This window comes from Chelonus insularis, unplaced genomic scaffold, assembly GCF_013357705.1.
Source record: "Chelonus insularis isolate UGA/USDA-ARS -01 unplaced genomic scaffold, ASM1335770v1 contig_399_pilon, whole genome shotgun sequence".
Taxonomy (NCBI): Eukaryota; Metazoa; Arthropoda; class Insecta; order Hymenoptera; family Braconidae; genus Chelonus; species Chelonus insularis.
This window is the reverse complement of record NW_023276554.1, coordinates 771,710-784,802: the sequence shown is the minus strand read 5'-3', so window position 1 is coordinate 784,802 and position 13,093 is coordinate 771,710. Positions and strand designations below refer to the sequence as shown.

At 35.0% G+C, this 13,093-nt stretch overlaps 2 protein-coding genes across 8 annotated transcripts; one reads left to right on the top strand and one right to left on the bottom strand.

Annotated features, from left to right (window-relative positions):
• Positions 1-171: 171 nt before the first annotated feature.
• LOC118068241 (putative OPA3-like protein CG13603) lies at positions 172-2,453 on the bottom strand. Of its 3 annotated transcripts, XM_035085498.1 has the most exons (5): positions 2,336-2,453; positions 2,030-2,118; positions 1,807-1,851; positions 1,183-1,369; positions 172-1,079 (listed from the first exon to the last, which is right to left on the bottom strand). In XM_035085498.1, the coding sequence occupies exons 4-5, from the start codon at positions 1,322-1,324 to the stop codon at positions 574-576; spliced, it is 648 nt and encodes a 215-aa protein (XP_034941389.1). In that variant the 5' UTR covers positions 1,325-1,369; positions 1,807-1,851; positions 2,030-2,118; positions 2,336-2,453; the 3' UTR covers positions 172-573. The 3 variants fall into 3 exon arrangements, with proteins under 3 accessions (XP_034941389.1, XP_034941390.1, XP_034941391.1); XM_035085499.1 differs by lacking the exons at positions 1,807-1,851; positions 2,030-2,118; positions 2,336-2,453 and adding an exon at positions 1,644-1,789; XM_035085500.1 differs by lacking the exons at positions 1,807-1,851; positions 2,030-2,118; positions 2,336-2,453 and adding an exon at positions 1,451-1,637.
• Positions 2,454-2,928: 475 nt separating this feature from the next.
• MTA1-like (metastasis associated 1-like) lies at positions 2,929-12,791 on the top strand. 5 transcript variants are annotated; one of them, XM_035085482.1, is made up of 11 exons: positions 2,929-3,073; positions 4,371-4,438; positions 4,556-4,649; positions 6,832-7,014; positions 8,661-8,912; positions 9,002-9,273; positions 9,387-9,989; positions 10,074-10,677; positions 10,919-11,065; positions 11,288-11,546; positions 11,691-12,791. In XM_035085482.1, the coding sequence occupies exons 1-11, from the start codon at positions 2,953-2,955 to the stop codon at positions 11,836-11,838; spliced, it is 2,751 nt and encodes a 916-aa protein (XP_034941373.1). In that variant the 5' UTR covers positions 2,929-2,952; the 3' UTR covers positions 11,839-12,791. The 5 variants fall into 5 exon arrangements, with proteins under 5 accessions (XP_034941373.1, XP_034941372.1, XP_034941376.1 ...); XM_035085481.1 differs by having other exon boundaries at positions 8,649-8,912; XM_035085485.1 differs by lacking the exon at positions 6,832-7,014.
• Positions 12,792-13,093: the final 302 nt, after the last annotated feature.

The following is a 13,093-nucleotide window of genomic DNA, read 5'->3' as shown; positions in this document are numbered from 1 at the left end:
ATAAGAAAAATTAAGAAAAAAAATAAACAATGTTCAAATTTTTAGATTGAAGAAAATAATTATTCTCTACAATTAATAATTCATATATTGTTTGAATTTATAATTATAAATTTTCAAAAGGGGCAAATGGAAATATTCTATATAGAGTAGAGTTCAATAAGAAACAATGACTTTGTATTGAAATTTATTTATTATTTATATGAGTTAATTACTTTTATTACTGATAGTCAATCAATAAGTTCATCAATACTTATATGATACATTTGCGTACTCGCAGCCGGCTGTTATGTACAAGATTTTTCAGGTTTCATTAACGATAAAAACAGTGCCAAGTGATTCTATGAATAAAAAATAATCAATCAAAGAATCAAAAAATGTTGATTATAATCGAGCAATAAAATGACTAGAGTCATACAAAAACGTGTTTTTTTAAGAAGTCCTGAATTATAAAAGTATTTTTGTAGAAATAAATGCTCTGTCACCTGTTCCTTTACTTTTAATTGATTAATTTTTCTTCATTAAATTAATTCCATGTGACACTGGTTGTTTTTTTTTTTCGTGCTAATAATTTTTTTAACTAAGTTTACTCCCTTTAACATCTTTTTCATAATAATCAATTGCACGATTAACCACAGATCTATTATTATTATTGTCATTATTTTGATTTTTATCACTATTGTTATCAAGTATATCACGTCCATTATTATGTATTGGCTCTGCTAGTTGTTTCAATTTTTCTACATCAATTTTACTCTTTGTTTTCTTCGCAAGTTCTTCAATTACACTAGTTAATTGTTTAAGCTGTTTTTCTTGTTGAACTGAAGCTTCGAACAATGCTTGAATATCTTCAGTAAATTTGATCAGTTGGGCTTCTCGGGCAGCTTCTTTTTTGGCTTCTTTGGCTGCACTTCTTCTAACTTCGAAAATGATAAGACCACCAGTAATAGTAAAAATTATAATTTCACCCATGAAATTAGCACCAAGTTCAATAGCCATTTGTTCATTTAATTTGGCTACTTTTGTTGGTTTGCCAAGATTCATTACATACATTTTTGTCTTTACTTCTGCCCAATGATACACTGTTAAAAATAAATTGAGTAAAAGTATATTCCAGTTATTAAATAATATTTTTGTTGATAAAGTATGTGATTATATTTATATAAATTGCTCATTAAAACTTACTTTGAGCCAAAGGAACAATCACATAAGTTCTAAAAACTGGATGATTTTTCGCTTGCTCTACAAGAACTTTGGCTACTGGTTTGCTTACTTGTTTTAGGAACAATATTCCAAGTTTTACAAGTGGATAAGCACCCACAGCCATTATTATTTTCAATTGTTAAGTAGATTTAAAAATTTAGTAAGCGTCCTAAAAAATAAAAATCAGGTCAAGTTGAAGAAATTCAAAAATTATTTATAATATGACTTGTGTAATTGTGCAAGATAATACTTGATTGGTTATATCTGCATATTTTTAACTGTAACGTGCGTGTCATGAGTTAAATTTACATTAAAAAATTCGCATGATAGAAGATATTAATACAATTATTGGCATGTGTTGGATAAATTAGCGCAACTTTTGTCAGTTACAATAACGAATTTTTTAATTTTTAGAATACTGTGACATTAACTACTATACTTGCTTCGAGCAAATGATGCATTAAATAACTTTGTTTTATTTCTCACTTTTATGAACTTAAGAATGTAAAAATAACCAAGAATCATAAATCTTTTTAAATTGATAGAATTCATTGAATCATATAAATATTATTGTAAAAAATCTGTAACGAAAAAGAAACTGTTTACCTTTGATTTTTGTTTGTCGTTCGTTGGAAACCACCTAGTTGTGTCCTGTTAAAAATTTTAAACAATTACGTTATTATAAGAATTCATTTATTGAAAAATTCAATAAATCATTTTTATTTATATCTAGTTAATGATAAATAAGAATTGATTTGAATAATTCTACAAATAAATTAATGAAAATGGAATTATGAAATGATTTTAAAAATTTCGCGGGACAACTTACCCTGGTGGTAATAAAAGGGATTTAAATTCAACAGTAGCGCCTCTATGATGTGTTTTTCTATGACACAGAGGAGTGCGTGCGCTGCTCGACTAGTTTGTACGTCGTGACCGGGCATCGTGGATGCGACAAAAAGTTGGCACAATTAGTTAATTATTCGTAGACGAAGTGTAGCTAGTAGATTTTTTAAAATTAAGACTAAAGAATAAGTCTTTAAATGTAAAATAATTGAAAAAAATAGTGGAAAATATTGTTACGAAGTTTTTGAATGTTCAACTATTGTGGGGTAGTTAGTGTTGGAATAATTACCGGTAGTGGGGCGGCCCGGAAAGGCTCTGTCGGCGCTGATGCTCGTGTCGCCGCTCGCGCTAAATGAAAATGGCGGTGTTCCGTTGAGCGAGGTCGGAGGCACGCACTCAGACGCCCGTGAAACTCGACTGAGAGTACGCGTGGACTAAGCACGAGAATCTTGATGATGCTCGAAGTTGGCACGTGAAACGGGACGTGGATAAACGTGTGAGTGTAACAATAATTAAAGTCGTGTAAAGCGAGGCAGGAGGCCAAGTGCACTTGAAGTGCGCGAAGATTAAGAAAACGAACTCTGTTTAGTGTATTCATTGGGGTAAAAACATTACGAAGTTGTTGAGTGAAGTCAAAAAAGTGTTCGGACGAGTACGATAAAACGGGGTGGATTATGAAGTAGTAGGTGTTAGCAGTAAGGTTCATGTACAGCTACACTCTCGATGTGGCTCAAACAAACACGATGGAGTGTGACACGGTGAAGTGTTGACTCTCTCTTCGGAGAAGTGGTCGAGTGTCGTGGCGACGACGAATACGTGTCGCCAGGGAGAAGACGCAAGGAAGAGCAAGTGAAAGAGGAGAGCCAAAGGTGCAAGAGAGAAAAGAGGGTGGAGGGCTCATATCTCATGCCGATGCCGGCGGAATACCGCGAGACCCACGGGAACCACGAGAGCACAAATTTCGGGCTCGCGGCTACTGCCGCACAGGACGCCAGCAACATGACGGCCAACATGTACCGGGTGGGAGGTAACGTTCGCCACTGTTTTTATATTTTTTTTTTCTTCATCATTGCCCTTAGTATATGTTCCAATCAAACTCTGATACTTGGATTTGTAGTCAAAGATTTCAATATCCAATATTCTCAGTAACTTTAATTAGCCTCCAAGAAATTAATGTTTGCAAATGGCATCACGATGGCGTCCCCTGTCCCCATTCTTCCCCCTTGCCTCTCCTCATCTGGATCTTCCCCCTGCGTCCCCCCTTCTTGGCGTCCTGTACGTCTGCTCTCTCAAGCCCCCCTGTCTCCTCCCTCGACTGTTCGTTTTCCCCGGTCACCTCACTCTCTTTCTCTCTCCCATTCCCTCTCCTCCCCCAACTCTCCTTCTCTCTCCCCCGGCAGGTCATACTAATTCTTCGTCCGATGGATTCACCGATTAACGTTAGTACAATCTTCGTCACTTGGCCAATACGTCATTCAAATTGTCTCACTCTTTTATGACTTTGGTCCCATGGATTTTTGGCCACTAACAATTCCGTTATTATTTGTCTACTGAAAAATTCCTATACCTAACTATGCTTCCATTTAATCCACTTCTCGAGATCTTTTCTTGCTATTATTTAATCTATCTTCTACTATCTATATTAGAAGTCACTGAAAGAAAAGAAGCAACAATGTATAAATACTTTTACACTCATACTAATGCCGTTGGCTTCTCGCTAGGACACAACCAACACTATAATTATGCGTCACGTTTGTTATCATTTACCTGCCGATTAAGGTTTCTTTTTATTGTTTCTAACAAGTCTATTTAGTAGCCTCCAAGATATTCATTAAAAACTGCTCATTAAATACTCCAATTCTTATCATTACTTTACTTGCCTTTTAATACAAAAATATTCTCTTCAATGTGAGAAAATTTTTAATAAAAATATGAAATATGAAATAAATTCAGGTATATTGCATATCCTTGCACATTTGCCATAGGACATATTCATGGAATGAACTGGCGGGCTTCCATTCAGAGAAGAATTTCTATAGCCCTAAAACCTTTCACTCCCCTCATAGATGTAGATCTTTTCTCCCTTGAAATTATTTCCCATTTCTTTGTCTTTTATTCGCACTAGTATCCTTGGGTCTTTTGTCTTCTTTGCTGTTTCTATACCTGAACCCTCAAAATTTCCCAATGAAACAATACTTACTATAATCATAAATCAACAAATTTCCCAATATGATACTTATGCTTCTTAAAGTATAAACCATCACATTACTGAACCTAAGTACATATGAAAGTAAAAATTTATAATATTTCTATTCTTTTTCCAGATTATGTGTATTTTGAAACATCATCAACATCTCCTTACCAAATCCGAAGAATAGAAGAATTGAATAAGGTGAGTTCATTCATTTGAAACCAATTTTTCTATATTTTGTTTATTTAAAACAAATATTTAACATAATTTTTCAATGTTAATTTTGTAGTTCTTAACTAATGTATTTATTTGTTATAGACGGCCAGTGGTAATGTGGAAGCAAAAGTTATGTGCTTCTTCAGGCGGAGGGATTTACCATCGACCTTGATTATGCTTGCAGACAAGCACCAGTGTGAGTAAACATTTATCTTACAACGTTGTTATCACGTTACCTACATAATGTTTTTGGCGGTATCACAATGAACCTGAATGATCTATCAGAATGGCAACGTGACTAATATCGATATAACTAAAAATATCACAAGTTATGATAGATCTATTGAAACTATTAATCAAAAACCTCATTGCTTTTTAAGACATTTAACATCATTATCCTTTAAAAAGAGTTTTGGGTTTTAATGGAGTTGTTTTCATGATGATTAGATGCTTTTCAAAATGCTTAACGGAAATAATCAAAATAGTGTTGACTTTCAAGTACTCAAAATGGCGTCAACAGAATCTCATACAATCAAAAGATACGCGTGCATGCAAATCTATCTATTCTCCCAGTCTTGCGCACAAAAATACCTAAATATATTTACCCCGGAAATTGAGCTCGCCCCGAATTCAACAGTGGCGTCGTGTCTCGCATACAAAACCAAAAACAGTCGTTTCCTTTCCAAGACGCCCCGACTTGTGGACGATAAGAGGTCGATTCTCTCTCACCAATAAAACTGGAGAAACAGAAGGACAAAATAAAAGAACATATGAAAAAAGAATTAAAGAAGAAGAAAAAAGAAAAAAAAGGTATCGCTTGGCTGCGCGACCGGTGTGTGTTCACACACCGTGTAACCACCACTGGTGCTCAGCGATACTCTTCACGCGTGAACGCGTATATCGTATGCGTCTTTGGCAAGATGTAAAAGTCAATAAATAAATAAGTAGATAAATAATTCAAAAATAATAAAAAAAAATAACACTAAAAAAAAAGTTATAGTAAAAGAGGCGACTGCAATATAAAAGTGTATTCTCTTTTCCCTTTCTCTTCTCTCTGGCTGCTACGGGAAAGATAATGAGACGCGAGGATTTGGGGGTGGGATCGTATAATAAGTAAAGTTAGGGGGGTGGGATGTGGGTGGAAAGCGGGTTGTATCGATCTGCTAGGGGTGGGCAAAAGGGTGGTAACACCCAACTCCCTGTCTCCCTTTTCGCCCACCTTCTCGCCCTCCTCATCCTCCAACCCCTGGTTTTCCACTCTGCCCTTCCTCCTCCTCCTCACCACCCCATTCCTCCACCTCTCTCTCGTTCTCTTTGCCTCTCATTCCTTCCCCAACTAAATGAATGACTGACGCAGGGGTAGGACGCGTATGTGTGTTTCATGTACACTCGTGCGCCGCGACCGTGCACTAAGACAGTGACACCACGAACCGTCTCATATACACGCTCTTCGGCCGGCCAGGAGACTCATACATGGATTCCGGGTGGCACTAGGGTGGCAGGAGGCTTCCCATCCAGCGCGAGAGTGCCAAGGGGTCTCCGCACTAGCTATCTTCATTTTAAGCATTTGCTTTCCCTCTTCCCTCTCTGACCATCATCCTCCAGCTTTCTCTTCATCTCGCTGTATTACAAACTATCCTTGCTATCACAAGCCCTTCGAGTTTCCTCCTATCGAATTCTCTAAACATCTTCTAAATTACTCTTCACGTATTACAATCTCTTGGTATATTTCACATTGGAATATCATGTTAATTACATTGATCTAAATAGAGAATCGGAGAGTAGAAAACGAGAATGCGAGAGTCGAAATGTACTGAGTAGCAAAAAGATGGTTGTGAAGAGAGAAAGAGAGCGAAGAGAGAGTCTCTATTGTTTTAGAGAATCGACCGGCGTCTCGATGTCCAAAGCCTTTGGCGACGTTATTTTCCTCTCCAACCGGACGCCATTTCAACTATTTCCAGTCGTATGATGAGGTTTTTGTGGTCTTGGTTTTATGACCCTATAAGCACTGCTCCATTGTCTTCTGAGATATTTCTAGAATTTATTTTGAAAAATACGATTTTATTACTATCTCGACATGAAGTAATTAAATTTGTCTACTTTTAGATCCATGTCATCGACCTTTCCCTCTGTTTAGGAACTTTAAAGATAAAACTTTTATCACATTAAATGTTTATGATTTTATTCTGATCAAAGTATTAATGCCATTAAAATAATTATATCTATTGATTCTCTGCCAAATTTAACTTGAAAATGATCTTTATTTAGTAGCAACACTTTATTTCTATTTTAATTGATCATTGATTCGCGGTAGATTGAATACCAAATAAATAGTTGAGAAACAAAAAGTAGCGTCGGTTTTGTGGTAAAAATTACAGTGGCGAGCGTGGAGCAGCAGAGGTCCGAATCTCCTGCAAGCACGCAGAGTCAAAAACTAGAGAATCCAGATGTGTCTAAGGAAATGACTAGTAAAGATGGGATTGGACAGAAAGTGATGAACAAAGGGCCTGGTAAAGGTGGCTGGCTCAAAGCCCCACTATCGGAGGCCCCCGATCCTCATGGTGAGTGATCAGAATTGATCAGAAAATAAAAACCATTCACGACGAATCTCTGTTTGAAACAGTGTTATAACGCAATTAGGGGCAGAGTAACACAAATACAACTACTCGGTGTTAAGTAATCATCTATTGATATTCGATATCTTTACATTTTTTACCAAAAAAAGTGTTCATGACATGAAGATTGAAAGAATCATTCTACCTTTAACATCAAATATTGATTAAAGTATTACCTTACATAATTAGAACATTTTATAATTAACTCAAAATTATTATTGATGTATTATATTCACTTGAGTTTATGGGAAATTTCAGAAATTGAAAATTTTGGTTCGATATTAAATTAATTATCGATACCCGCATCGGAAAATGCTCTATTACTTGATCAAAAAAGGTAGTTATAACCTTTTCCAATGCGGGTTTCCATATGTATCGATGAAAAATTATAATTATAACTATAATTTAAGTCATTAATTATTTATATATGTAATTAATTCCTATCATTAATTTACATTTTTGATACCTTATTTGGTAGTTCATTCAAATATTTAAAATCAGTATATTTAAGCAATATTGTCCGTTGAGTATTGATCAGAAGAATTTTACCAATAACGATAAAAAGGCTATGCGTTGCTCCGCCCCGATATACGATAAAACGAAGTATTTTGTTAGAATCACTATTTTAATGATCTTAACTATTAAAAATATCAGATTCTAGTTTTTATAAAATAAATACATGCGTAATCAACGGATGGATTCGTCGATAAATGGAAATGAAATAAATACCTTTTACTTGTTGTATTCAATATATGAGGAGACGCCGATGATGATGCAAGGCTACTGAATTAGCAGCCAGATTTAAAAAAAAAATCTTTGAAATCTTGGTGATTGCCGATAGTATGGGTTTAATTCACTGTAAGGCCAAAGAGATAACAATTTTGGCCAAAAGGTTTTTCGTCTGTCTTTTGAGTATTACGTCAGATGCCTTGCAATTGGCCATACATATTTCATTTCCAATCTTTCCTTTCCAAAAAAAAAAATTATGTAAACATATAAATAAATATTAATTCAGAAATAATTGACTTTAAAAATGAAATAGAAATATTTCATGTTTTATGTTATTAATCGAATTAGTTTATTTATTTGATTACTAATTTTTAATTGTATCCTTATCTAGCTGCATTCAAAGATGATTCTTTAGTAATCTGAGGCGTCTCTGAATAAAAAATAAACTTTTGTTGTTATCAATAATGTGTAGTAAAATATATTTTTTCATTTCCCCATTTTTGCTAGTTCATTTTCGTTGGAAATCAAGTAAAGAATTAATTTTTTAATAATTATCAATATATTTGATTATAATTTGAATGAATAAATATATTGTGCATCATAAAAAAAACGTTTGATATTTATTCGTTTAATAAATCACCGAAAGTTGTATTTTTCGTTGTTTATTTAAAAGTATTTCGTAGGTATTTGTGTATAATAATTAGTTTTATTATTTAGATAAGAAATATCTCAGCACATATCTTATTAAATAATGTGTGCATGTTAATGGTGCATGTAAATGTTATTTTGTTTTTTTAATAATTGTTGTATTTTTTTGTTACAATTTTACAAATGGTATATTTTATATTTAGTGTTGAATACAGGTGTGGAGAAAGACGTTGCCAATGCAAGCGGTGTTGCCGAATTAAGTACAAAGCAACGTCACCAAATGAAACACCGGGAGCTGTTCCTCTCACGCCAGGTCGAAACGATGCCCGCCACCCACATTAGAGGGAAATGCTGTGTAACACTACTCAACGAAACAGAATCTCTTTTGAGTTATCTCAATAAAGAAGATTCATTCTTTTATTGTTTAGTATTTGATCCTGCTCAGCGTACCTTACTTGCTGACAAAGGTATCTATCATCACTAATTTTATATTAAAAAAAACATAAATAATGAAGTTATAATGATGATATTAACTGACAATGGTAATGATTTATAGGTGAGATAAGAGTTGGATGCAAGTATCAAGCTGATGGTATTGCACCAACGACGTTGACAGCAGCGGAAAAGGAAGCAGATCCTCGTAGATTACAGGATCTTGAGACATTAGTTTGGACACCAAGACACTCATTAACAGACCGTCAAATTGATCAGTTTTTGGTTGTTAGTAGATCAGTAGGTACATTCGCTAGAGCTCTAGACTGCTCTTCTTCCGTAAAACAACCTTCGTTACATATGTCTGCTGCGGCTGCCTCTAGAGACATTACCCTCGTGAGTATAGAAAAAACTATGAATTGAAAATGAGATGTTATTTTGTTACTAGTTATTATGTAAATTTTATATTATATTATTCCTGATGTATTTTTTTCTTCCTTTTATTGCAGTTCCATGCGATGGACACTTTACATCGACATAATTATGATATTGCTAAAGCAATGTCGTCACTAGTACCGAGCACAGGTCCAGTTCTATGTAGAGACGAAATGGAAGAATGGAGTGCAAGTGAAGCAAATTTATTTGAAGAAGCTCTTGATAAATATGGAAAAGACTTTTCAGATATTCGTCAAGATTTTCTACCTTGGAAAACTTTGAAAAATGTCATTGAGTATTATTACATGTGGAAAACGACTGACCGCTACGTGCAACAGAAAAGAGTAAAGGCAGTCGAAGCTGAAAGTAAACTAAAGCAAGTTTATATACCAAACTATAACAAAACTCCAGCGACTACGCCAACAGGAACGACTATCATGCCTCTAGGTAATAGCAATAACAGTAACGGAAAAGGTGTGAGCGTTCTCAATGGCAATAGTAACGGAAACATCACAAGCGACAACAGCGGGATGTTGATGGTTGGAGTTGGTGGTAAACCTTGTGAAAGCTGCCAAGGAACGCAAAGTTCTCAGTGGTATGCTTGGGGACCATCACATATGCAATGTAGATTATGTCAATCTTGTTGGACGTATTGGAAAAAATATGGTGGACTTAAAGTATGTCTTTTAATCATTGAAACTTTTAACCTTCCTAAAAAATTTAAAGGAAGATTTTTTAAATTAATATTTTATTATTTTCAGGTCCCTTCACGTATTGACGATGCAGATTTAGACCGAAAAAGAAGTAGTACAGGTTCTGACGAAGAAAGCAAAGGCATCAGCGGTGCTCACCGACCACATCGATGTACCATCCCATCATGTGGTAAAGAGTTTAAACTCAAAGCTCACTTAAGCCGTCATTATGCTAGTGCTCATGGTGTGGATTTACGCGGGAGTGGTGCTATGGGCGCGAGTGGTGGCAGTGGTTCTCCAAGACCTGTCATGAAGACTCGTTCAGCATTTTACCTTCGTACCTCGGCATTAGCGCGTGCTGCCCGTCGAATTTGCGCTACTCAATTGCGCACTCGTCATGCCGCGCGTGCTCCCCATCAACCCGTGAATTCGACGCCGCTACGACACGTTTGTGCATCACCTCAACTTGCCTCAAAAACCCCAGCTGAGTTGAGACTATTAGCACGTGCTGTGCGTCCACGACAACGTCCACGTGTTACTGACATCGCCACGAGGCTAGGAGATCATCCAGTACCAAGACAACCTGGTGATTGGGATTGGCTTGCACTCACCGCACCCGCACAACGCAAACAGCCCGACCGCGTCTCATTTCCAAGACCGCCTAAAGCACCTGGTATTTATTTGTTTACTTATGCTGTTTGATTAGACATTAGTGTAGTTGTTTGTAGAAACAGTGTAAAATGTTATTGATAAAAGGACTTGATACATAGTCTATTGCAAACAAGAATCATGAAAAATTGATACATGAAGAATAAATGAGAGAACGATATAAAATAACATTCTGTCAAAGATTCACTTTGATTAATTATGAAATTAATTATTTATTTACTTCAATCAATGTTTCTTTTTTATAGATGGTAGTCTTTTATATGAGAGAGTACCTAATAAACCTGAGGTCGATAGACTGCCACCGACACCACCACAACCACAACCAATTCAATCACAGCAGGCCATTTTGAAACGTACAAGGTCTGCTTTCGATGAAATCAATGGATCAGATGGTAAGTATCGTTATAATTATTATTAGTAACACAGTTGTGTATTTCCATATTGAATATGATCTTTGTTTGTTGGCTTCTACTCGGATGTGGATTGGGATGAAGGTAAAATTTCAAACAAAGCTATTTGCACTGATATAAGCCAATTTTTTCTCTTAACAATCTAAAAAAAACTACCATTTATAGACAATACAAATATTTGAATGTATTTTTTTCTGTTCATAGGCATTGCCCTGAATGCAGGGCTACCTGGTGCTCCACCGGCAAAACGGGCTCATCATTCTCAACAGCTACATCCTAAACACGTTCTTGACCATGTTCCACCAGCTATTGTTCCATTAGCACCACCATTGAATGGTCGAGCTGTCCATTCACATAATTTTTCTCATGGAGCGCCTTTATCCAGAAGCAATGCACGTAAACAAGTTATCTCCTGGATGGATGCACCCGATGATGTATACTTTAGGGTATCAGATCAAACAAAGTAAGTTTTTTTCTATAAACAATCAATTTTAGATTCGAAAAGCTTTAATTAAAAATAATAACTGAAAAAAAAAAAATTTAATTAAAGTTTTACCATAAGAATAAAATTATATTAATTTAATGGTAATTGCTTTATCTTGTATAGGAGAGTAAGGAGAACATTGTCGTCGATAGAATTACGAAGAGCCGCACGTAAACCTTGGCGCAGGCTGCCAAACCCTCATCCACCTCACTCCCAAAGGGCGCCGGCAACGCGCAGTGACGATCCACGAATGGTTGTCATCCTTGACTGAACTTAGTAAGCACAGGAGAATGAAGATAAATTTTTTTACAAGCGGGTTATCCTCAAATCAATCAATCAATGATAATTAGGATCATGTTAAATAGAAGGAATCCCGAAGGATGTTGTGGAAACTCAAGGGAGTTAGTGTGAATTGCACGATAACCGCGGGCTGTGTGTGAGTGTGTGAGTGTGCTGTGGTGCGACGGGGACTTCTTCAAGTGGATATTTTTCAAAATCTTGAGGGAAAGAAAAAAGGAAGGAGAAAAGGACGAATATAATTGAAAGATAAAAATGAAGAGAAATATTTGATTACACTGGTAATGAAAACTGAAGAAATGACAAGATTTTTGAAATCCCATAATTCTGACTGCCGTAATTGTGAAATGCACTATTACTGCACTACTATACGTTTGATCATCAAAAAAAAAACAAGAGATTTTAAATGAAAAAAGAATTAAATGTTGAAGAAGTTAATGGGTCGAGTCATTCACCATGAAATCATGATTTTCTATCGGTATTAATTAATTATTGTTGTTATTAATCATAATTATTATTAATTAAATGTACATAAAAAAATACACATACATAAACAAGCGTATACATGAATTAACTATCATGTACACAGGTGACACGGAATACACGCATAAACAATTGATACACTCATAGCCCAATAAACCGTGCCCTAAAGTATGAGCACGAATTTAAAAATTGATGAATTAGCGCTGACGTGTCGCGAGCGCTTTGATAATTGCGCTTACGTCTTGCTCTGAGATATGAATGTCTGAGGGAGAGAATATGTGAGACTATTAATGCAAGAAAAGAAAAATGAAAACATACTTCTTTAGTGTATGGAAGGGAATGCGAGAACGAGAAATGAAGAATGCTCATTGTGAATATTTTTATTAAATTTTCAAGTTTGATGACTTCCGTCGCAACCATTAATAAATAAACATACGCATCGCTCGGAATGTATTTTACTCAATCCTATATTGTTAGTCCTACATCCTTATTATTATTTATTTATATTGATATTTCTCTTTGTAAAAAGAGTACATTAGTCATTTATTTTCTTATAATTATATTAGATAAAAACTTGGTTAATTTAATTTTTTTTTTTTTAGATATAACTTTTAAAATGAATATTTATCTGCATATCATGAAGAAAGTTGTTAAAATTTTAAGAACTTTGTATTGATTTTGAATTATTGTTTATCATAACTAGATAAAAATGATTTGAAAATAATCCGAACATACAATAAACAATT

Excerpts from the sequence above, each read along its gene's own strand:
- LOC118068241 (XM_035085498.1), bottom strand. The coding sequence starts at position 1,324 with ATGGCTGTGGGTGCTTATCCACTTGTAAAACTTGGAATATTGTTCCTA. Across the intron at positions 1,080-1,182 it reads GATTGTTCCTTTGGCTCAAA|TGTATCATTGGGCAGAAGTA; the intron begins GTAAGTTTTAAT and ends TATTTTTAACAG.
- MTA1-like (XM_035085481.1), top strand. The coding sequence starts at position 2,953 with ATGCCGATGCCGGCGGAATACCGCGAGACCCACGGGAACCACGAGAGC. Across the intron at positions 4,439-4,555 it reads GAATAGAAGAATTGAATAAG|ACGGCCAGTGGTAATGTGGA; the intron begins GTGAGTTCATTC and ends TATTTGTTATAG. Across the intron at positions 11,547-11,690 it reads AGGGTATCAGATCAAACAAA|GAGAGTAAGGAGAACATTGT; the intron begins GTAAGTTTTTTT and ends TATCTTGTATAG.